Source organism: Antedon mediterranea, chromosome 5, assembly GCF_964355755.1.
Source record: "Antedon mediterranea chromosome 5, ecAntMedi1.1, whole genome shotgun sequence".
NCBI classification, from domain to species: domain Eukaryota; kingdom Metazoa; phylum Echinodermata; class Crinoidea; order Comatulida; family Antedonidae; genus Antedon; species Antedon mediterranea.
This window is the reverse complement of record NC_092674.1, coordinates 13,758,420-13,768,397: the sequence shown is the minus strand read 5'-3', so window position 1 is coordinate 13,768,397 and position 9,978 is coordinate 13,758,420. Positions and strand designations below refer to the sequence as shown.

Below are 9,978 nucleotides of genomic sequence, written 5' to 3'. Positions count from 1 at the left end.
ATTGTAAAACGAAGTTGATATCAATGTGACTATATAAAATGAATAAAACTCTGGAGTAGGAGAGGACTGCACTGCACTGCCAATTGGAAGCCATCATCCTTTTATCAGTTAGACCAGCTAATAAAACTTTATGCTGTGTACGATTAGTCCACTATTGTTGCGTGTGTACATTTTACGGTTAGGTGATTCGCTAGACTTGATCCACAAGTTTGTAGTAGTTATTGTTTGTTTATTAATATTTCCAGTGAGTGGGCGTTCCAGTTTGTATCTGTTAAGCTTGAAGTATACGTATAAGACGTCATGTGTTATTCTTTTTACCAAGTTTAAACCAAATCGCTCTATAGAACCTATAAATGCGGTGATGGAAATATGATTATCCTCTATCCTAAAAATAAGTTTGCAATATATGATGATTTTTCGGATCGGAAAAAAAATTGTACATCTATAATTTTCATTGTCACCTTTTGGCATCTGAGGCGCTGTAATCGCACGAATTATTAGTTTAAATTGCATGTTGTGTTTCGTTTTAGTTCATAAAAAATGGCCTCGTTAAGTATGTTTTGTACGCCGTGCATAATACGAGCGTGACGCTAACAAGACGGACAATGACATGATAATTTGAAATGCTCAAAATGGCCGGCAACGTTTTAGGACATTTATTGTGTGCATTTTAAATGGTAAAGCTCTGTAGAAAGTTGACTATTTTGATATTATAAACCAGTGCTGTATTGGAAAATATCTGGTTTCGAATTTATGATCATAACATTTCATAAAATCGCGCGTAGTTCAGACTAAACGCGACCATTATTATAAAATAAAAATCTTTGGCAGAAGTGAATACAGTAAAGACCTATTACCTACAGTGTCCATATTTATCTGCTGGTGGTCAAGTAAAAGATTACTGTTCATTCGTATGTTAAGTTAAGTTATAATATAAATTTATATATCGTAAAATAAAAGAAGTTTTTGTGCCGGTACTTTATTTTGACAACTTATATTATTAGAAGGATCAATAGACGAATATAGGCTATATTCAATGACGTAACACAAAGGGAAAAATGATGTGATAAAGTGTTTTATTTGATATTATCCTATAATAATATAGCTATTATAAAAACATTTGTGTACGGTTAATACTATAAATATCTATACAAAATATTACAAGCTTTTTTTTCCAAGGCACTTACGGATTACATTTAACTAATTTAATGTTTCAAACATTATATACATACACTAAATTCATAAGGTTGTAAGACAGAACTCGCAGCGCGCACCACTTCATCTGCTGGACATTGCAAGACATCGTAGTGTCCTACGCTGTCGATTTTAAAGACGAGAAGACGATACAACGCCGTAATATACCACACAGGCCATACTACTAATAAAGCAGCATTCATAATTCTAAAATATAACGTTACGTAAAGGTAAATTGATTTAATGAAAAGTATATGGCAAAATACACGTACAGTTAATATCAACACTCATAATAAATAAACGCGTGATCTATATTATACCTGGTGTACAAATTGAAGTTGGTGCCTTCATGACCAATCGACACATTGCTATTTATTATTGCCGATCTCTTTCTTCTAGTATAACATTATGATCAGATACAATTATTTACAGACAAAAATAAATAAAAATAAAATTGTGTAAACTAAGTTATAGGCCTAAATATATTACAAGATTATATAAACAAGGCCAACAGCCATTAAGTCGCGTGCTACAATTCATAGTGATACCGGACCGACAGACAGACCGACAGACCGACAGACAGACCGACAGACCGACAGACAGAGAGACCGACCGACCGACATAGTGAACTATACTGACCGAAATTACTGAACATGTTTAAAAATGTTGAAATGTTTAAAAACATTTATTTTTTTTTAAATTTACACGTGCGTAGCCTGTCACTTTCGACGTGCTCGTATAACGTAATTTCGAGTTGAAAAGTAAGTCAAGAAAACAGAAATCGGGCAAAAAGAGTGCCCAATAACATTTAACGCGCAGTGCGCGCGCAAAAATATGCGCACTCATGGCAATTTTGTAAACGCTTAAAATTGCCTGAAATGTACTCTTATTTCATCGAAAATAAATTTTGAAAATGTTAAGCGCGCGTACGCATGCGTTACATGCGCTACGCACGTAATTGTATTGCCATATGATGATTTATGCCCTGAAATGTATGAGTACCAAATTTTATTTAATTGTGATTCATGGTTGTGAAGATATGATTACAAACGTGATTTCGTTAAATCGTGCGTAGACCGCGTAATTTTTTATTGCGCACCGTGAAAACATAACCACATTGATTCCTGGCAATAAGGAATATACTGTGAAAAATTGACCTAGCTAGATTAAACTGATATCAAGATAAGGTCAGAAAGCGATAAAACGCATAGTGATACCGGACCGACAGACAGACAGACAGACAGACAGACAGACCGACCGACAGACAGACAGACAGACAGACAGACAGACCGACCGACCGACATAGTGAACTATAGAGTCGCTTCCACGCGACTAAAAATGCTGTTGGAAAATCAGATAAACCTTTTTTTTTTATTGTCACAGAATTGGGTTAGATGTGATTGTGTTTAGTATATATTATTTAATAATTACATAAATACACTATTTTATAGTAATTCACAATTAAATAAAAAGCAATATCAATTTTGGTATTGTTGATGTTTTTTTTTAAGGGCCGGGAGCTTTGTACTGTAATTTTAAAAGATGAACGAGTCTTACTCTTCGCTGTTCCTAGTCCATAGCCAAGATTTTTAAAAGAAAATATAGCTGTAGGCCTTATAGTAGTAGATGAATGAATTTTCCAAATAATTGTCATGAGGCCTATTTACCACTTTCGCTGCTGGTTTCTAACTTGAAAAGGGCACCTTAGGATTAGAATTATTTTGAACCGAACGACCCGACATCCCTGGACGAGCTTGTGCTCTTACATAGGCCTACAATAAGACTTGGTTTATATTAAATTCACTAAATACTCGATGTTTACACAATTCAAACCCTTGAACTATTAATAACTACCACATTGATACTAAAAAAAATCAATAATGTACATTAAACTTGAATTAAATAATTCTAATACAAAATCTAATGGCAAAAAGATTAAATTAATGACGTTTCATATATGATTTTTAAAACATTCTCTGCCAATTTTATATATTTGCCAAGGAAGCAGACAAGAAGATGCAAGATGAAATAAAAGTAGCATTTGGAAAACAATAAGTTGTAGAAGAAATATACGAGTTCATGGTTAAAAATGGTTGCAAGGTCATTAATATATCCATACCGTATAATAACACGATCATAACTTATGTTCCTTTGACATTATAATACAGTCTATTTCGAAAAAGAAGCCCATAGTATCGTGAAAAGAAGCCTAATAGGCTTGATATAGAGATGGACTTATTTTCGATGTTTTACGGTATATTATGTATATTATTGTTTGATCTTGAAAGTGGTTCCACGATGGTTCATAAACGTTGTTATCTCATTTTGTTATTACAATTTATATTGAAATTATATATTAAACGTCTTTTCTGTCTTAAACAAGTAATAATATACACATACAATAACAAAGTAATAATAAAAACAAACTTAAAACAGTAGTAAGTAGTAATATTACAATATTGTTTTACAACCAGTATTGCTTATTAATGTTTATAGTGTCAGTATGGAACAGTTTGCCTTTTATATGACCTTTATACAGGTTTAACACTAATGTAAATTGAGTCAAATTTACAAGAAAAAATGTTATGTATTGACCTGTGATTGTACATAGTGAATGAATACATTGCCGAATGGCCGAAGTAAAAAAAAAACAGTAGTAAGTGTATATCGTATCGGAAGGATAAATATAAGAGATTTATTCAGAAAACATGAACATCTTTTAAAAAGATTTTTGATATTTTCAATACTTTGAATATTTTAAATATTCTTTTTACTGTTTTATGTATTAATTTAACAATTAAACCTTTGAAACATATACATGTATAAATTGGAGAATAATCATCAAATTAGAAAACTAGATAGTTAGGATATTTGTATAGAAGAGGGAAAATTCCTCCATCTTTGTTATGTACCTGCATAAATATTACAGTGGAAACTGTATTATAGGGACACCTTTGGGACCAGTGTCCCCTTAAAGTCTGGTTAGCAATATGACACAATGCATTCGACCTATTTGCTTGCGTTGCGGCTTACGTCCTTGTACTGCGTCCTAGTGGGAACCAAGCTTAATAGAGTTTCCCTTAAAAACTGGCTGGGAGTTCTTATTTATACAGTCAGTACTGTGTTTTTTATGTTTACTATCATCATCATCTGTCGGCTGCGGAGCAGGCGACTACAAGCTTTCTCCAACCACAATGGTCCTTGGCTAACTCTGACAGCTTATCAGAGGTAATCATGCCTCCTTCATCCCCTAAAAGCTGTTGGATGTATCTCAGAAAGTTGGTTCTCTGACTTCCTCGTTTTATTTTCCCATGTTGAGGAACATACAGAGCGTACTCTTTGAATGGTTCGTCATCAGGCATTAGAAGCGCGTGGTCCAGCAACTTTAATTGACGGGATCTAATATTTTCCTTTACTATAGAGTAACCAATTACAGTATTACTTTTAATAGGCTCACTACTGTATACTATCCTAAGAAAAGATATTATTATAATTTTACACACAAATAACAGCATTTTCACATGTTTTATATAAAATATTTATCTTAAATTAAATAAAGCACTTTTTTTAAGGCAGAAGACATGGCCACACCACTATACGCTACTCTAATTTATTCTTAAATCCTAATTTTTTTGTTGTCATATCAACCTCTAATTTTATCACATATTGCAACTTAGCACCAAATTCAGCATGATCTAGGTACCATTGAGGAGGTAATAGATTGACTAGAGTGCTAACTATGTTACAGCAAATTGACGAGGACAGAGTTGGTGCTTAAAAATTATCCGCTGTATCTGTTCAAAAATATTATTTAATAATATAAAACAATAACTTACAATATTATGAATACATGAGTTAGAATATATATATATATATATATATATATATTTTAAAATATAAACATACATAAAAGTACAGTCCAGTTTTTATAAATTACTTATTTTTTTAGGGTAATGAATAGAACAATTTATTGTTAAATATGGAGTTAGCTCTCTAGCCAAATAATTAATACCTCAATTTATACTACAGAAATGTCATGTTCTATCAGATACCTGTGGTGAATTCTGTTTGACAAGATGCTCTGGTTGTTAGTTTCTGCTATCAGACCATTTTATATAATTATGTGGTATATTTTGTGTTGTGTGCCTACGACATCCGATATTATTAAACATCATTTGAATGTTTTTCTGGGATCTTTATCTGGATCTGGACATGCCTTGTGGATCTGGACAAGCCACTTTGATCTGATATCCTACTGTGTGGCCCAGTGGAGAGTATCTCATGGTACTTTGATCTGATGTCAGTTGTGGCCTAGTGGGCATTTCTTTTTCTGATAACAGGCTTGATTGATCTGTCAGTTACAGTCTGAACTTTGCCATAAATTATTATTCTGATATCATTTAGTCTGTGTATCAGTTTTCAATTTGATCGGGCCTTGTTGGATGGTTCTGAATGAGGTCTTGTTTGGTAACAGGTATCAACATCTTGCATAAAACCTTCTATTTACCATATGTTGGATTCTTGTAGGTTGTAGTAGAAGATTTAAAAAGGGGATTTATATTCTGAAAAAAAGCAAGTAAGTATGTCGAGGTAATATTTTCTTGGTTTCATTTTTCATAAACATATAATTAAATTTCAATAAGTATTTTCAATGCTAATGTTCCACTGCAATGCATGTTAATCACAGAAATTGACATAAATATATACTTATACTTTAAGTTTAAGGTATTTACTAGTACTGTTAAATTTTCAATTACAATACTACGATACATCATAATCATACTAGAAATAGATATAGAGATAGATAGAGAGTTCAAATGCAAATAGAAATGTTTAAAATAAATAATGTTGTCTTGGAACGTCAGCTACAGTGAACTTGGATGCTATGTAGTGGTGACTCTACATAAAAATGGTCTGGTCTTTAAAGGGAAACCATAAATAATAAATAAATAGACATTATTAACTACAAGATAAAAAAAATAATCATTCCTTACTGCATCTGTTCGTGCATTTTCTAACTCTTTCAAAAATTTTGCATATTCTCGTTTGTCATATATATATGTAGCTATCTTCCAGGCCAGCAGAAGGGCTAGACCAACTAGTAATATACCAATAATGATGCCAATAGCCAGCCATAAAGCATCTATTCCTTCTGGGCAAGCTGAAAATAAAGTACCACATGTTGATAAATATTCATATAAATTATTAACATGAAGTGTTGCACATGTTGAATCAAGACAAGCCGTGTTTGCTGCACTTGAATGACATTTATTTTTCTGCAAATATTTCCTACAAAAAAGCCATCACAATCATTTTTTTCACTCTAACTCTATCATGCATTTCACATACATTTGTACAAACAAGTCTAGTATAATAATGAAGTGCATGTCTCAAATTGAAAAATAAAAGATGTTTAATATACAAAGAATACAGGTTACTGATGGTACTCTTTCGTAATTGTTTGTGAAAAAAGTTCAGTATGTCTGCTGATGTCCATCAAATTGTCCCTGTCAAATGAGGGGATGTATACTGTATATATGAAGGTGTGTGTGCGCGTGTGTGAAGTGCACAGAGATCTCAATATATAGCTCTATGTCTACACTATCAAAATAGTTTGACAAAAAAGTGTAATGTACCCATTACGGTAGTTTTCATCACCATATATGGGCACATAACATGTTTTTGTCACATAAAGCTTGATAGTGTAGACAGAGCTTTAGACAATGTATTGGGTTTCATTTTGCTAGGGTTTTCTTTTTACATTACTTACATGTTATTTTCTGTACCAGAATCACCTCCATTGTTCCATTCATAACAAAGTTAAAAGAGAAGAGACAACCAAGTTCATCTTTGTATGTACAAGGATCAGTTCCATTTACTGTGAAAAAAACCCCACCAATTTGGCATAAATAAATTCATAACCTCCATACTATTATTTTATTTTTATACACTTTTATAATTTTAACTGTAGTGAACTACTTTCTATCTATAAAGATACCAGATATTTCAATAAAAGGTTAAGACAATTGTAGAGTACAATGATGATGCGTTTCATTAAACAAACATAAAGTCATGGTTATGTTTCATATAAAATAAAGTTAAGTGGCAATATTCAAAAAATGTTTTTTTAACCAAAAGGTGTGGTTCCCATATTTATTTTATTTCAACAATATTTAACAAGGATAGTACATCCAGACAAAGCTGATCATAATACGGACCCTTAGTACAATATAATTTGACAAGACAAATAACACAAAAATACAACACTTAAAAATAACATTTATAAATAAATAAAATAATTAAAAAAATAATTAAAATCAGAAAAAAATGATTTAAAAAACAGAAATCGCTACAAACGCTTGTGAGTTGACCAATCATAATTGACAGTTCGGATAATCCATTGCGTTGACAATAACGAAAACCATACGTTTTTAAGGACACTTGCTTCAAAATTTTATGATGTTAATGTAATCTACATATGTTTCATTGATTGTACCAGCAATATTAGTATTATCATTTCTAAATTGAATCCAATTGCCATCAGATTATTTTATTAACATCAATAAAATATTTTTTAATATATACCATATTTCTTAGCCCAATACGTTGTCAGAACAACAGCCAATCAGAAAGCAGAAAATGTTGTGTTTTTTGTCGAAACACATATATTTATTGGCTCATACAAAGTTTTGATTTGTACTGTACAATACACGATTTTCGTACCAACATCAAAGTGATGTTGTTGTTTTTATACCAATATCAGAGTGAATTCCTTGGTTTCCATACCAACATCAGAGTGATTCCTAGAAATTTATTACAAAATCATGGCTAACCCTTGTATTATATGTCTTAAAAATTGTGAAATAATTCCAAATAATAAAAATCAGAATGTTATTATTATTATTATTATTACTGGAATCTGTGTGGCATTTTATCAAAATACTTATATAAAACCAGAAATGTATTATATATTTATTATTAAGTTTTATATTTGACTGGAATCTCTGGTATTCTCCAATTCATTACACACCTACCTAGCACAACATATAAAGCATCCACCTGTAAAACTATGTGGAGATACAAGGTTTTTATAGAAAGCAATGCATAGTTTTCTTCATAGGGGATATATTTCAACAGTGTTTAGAGCAGTACTTTTTTTAAGGCGATTTATATTTTGAAAGTAAATAAAATGTTTTGGCAAACAATGTTTCAGTCATTACTGCCAAAAGTCATGGGTTTATGTCCCACCCGAGAATTACTTCCATCAATTCCTGATTTTTTTTTCAGTTCGCAAAAAGTAAAAACTATTCGAACAACCAATTTCCCTGAAAAGAATTTATGAACTGAAAACATCAATATGCAAGTGCTGAAAGCTTTTGATTAAAACAAACAGGCCTAGTCCTATAATTCGCTAGATCAGCAATACACAACCCCATAGAAAACAGATGATGAGGACCATTTTTTAATCAATCTTAATTTTAACGGATGAATATATAAATGAAATTAAATAAAAAATAAATATAATAAATTAGTTTATTACTTTTCAACTTTTCGACTTCTTACCAATTAAACTTTCTTCTTCCTTTCTAAATAATCTTTATTTTTTAGAAATTTTTTATAATTCAAGATAATAAACAGCTAGTATATAAAACAATTAGATCACCGAAGATTTCCTTTAAGTGCTTAAGAAAGACCTTATAATAATATTTTACAATGGCATAAATTATACAGTACCTGCAAAAACTCAGTATAGATTATACAGTTCTTATAACATCATGAACAGATAGCTAATAAAGAGCATTCATTTTCGTTCATTTGCATAACAGCGTAGTTTTGAGAGAAAAGTTTTGTTAAAATACTTGTTCATTTTGATTTTGCTTCGACAGTAAGTTTAGTACGCAACACATGTGTCGCGAAAGCAACATATGCATAAGGCCCTCTTCCCTGAACGAACCAGAAACATTTCCTAAATTGTCATATGCTTGTCCTACTATACTTTATAGTTTATCAACACTGTGCACCACCAATTACAACATGGCAACTCAATACATTGAATTGTACTAATGTAATTTAATCGGTGTTTTATCCTTTATAAAGTTTTTTTATCGGATGGTTAAAATAAAAGAAATGAAACAATTAAGGTTTATCAGAATCTTGAAGACAAATATAATAAAATAAATTAGTTTATTACTTTGTAATTTAAATGTTTCCACAATTCTTACCTATTAATTCTTCTTCCTCAACAAGTATAATTCTTTGAGGACACTCTTGACATTTTTCCTCAGATATACCTGTACCGTAAGCTAGACATTGCACACAGTCACGATTGCGATCACATTTAGCTGGACATGTCTACAAACAGTAAATATGATTATGGTCATTTGAGGTTCTGTACATGATAGTCCTATAGTAAGTACAAAATATAGGTGGAACGGATCGTCTATAGAACGATTTACTGATGGGTGTCACATGACTTAAACTTAAGACAGTTTTACATAGAAAATAGAAGTACATTTATTCATCATCAGAAAAATCATTGGAAAAAGAATGGTGCTGTATAAATTATTATGGTACTGTATAATGTTAAAATGATGAAATGGGGTCTCAACAATGTATTAATATTTCATGAATAGGACATTTGATAAATCCTGATGATGATGACATCATACATTTGAATTTAAGGATGCATTAAGATTTTAATATAAATGAACTTACATCACAATCCTCACAAGTTGGGCCATCGTAGACCAGTGTTGCATTACACATGCAAACACCACATTCACA

The 9,978-nt window shown here is 31.4% G+C and overlaps 1 protein-coding gene across 1 annotated transcript; it reads right to left on the bottom strand.

The window, feature by feature from the left end:
- Positions 1–5,066: 5,066 nt before the first annotated feature.
- Positions 5,067–9,973, bottom strand: LOC140049125 (integrin beta-1-like). Its single transcript, XM_072093953.1, has 5 exons — positions 9,910–9,973; positions 9,417–9,546; positions 6,965–7,072; positions 6,189–6,355; positions 5,067–5,756 (listed from the first exon to the last, which is right to left on the bottom strand). The coding sequence occupies exons 1-5, from the start codon at positions 9,958–9,960 to the stop codon at positions 5,694–5,696; spliced, it is 519 nt and encodes a 172-aa protein (XP_071950054.1). The 5' UTR covers positions 9,961–9,973; the 3' UTR covers positions 5,067–5,693.
- Positions 9,974–9,978: the final 5 nt, after the last annotated feature.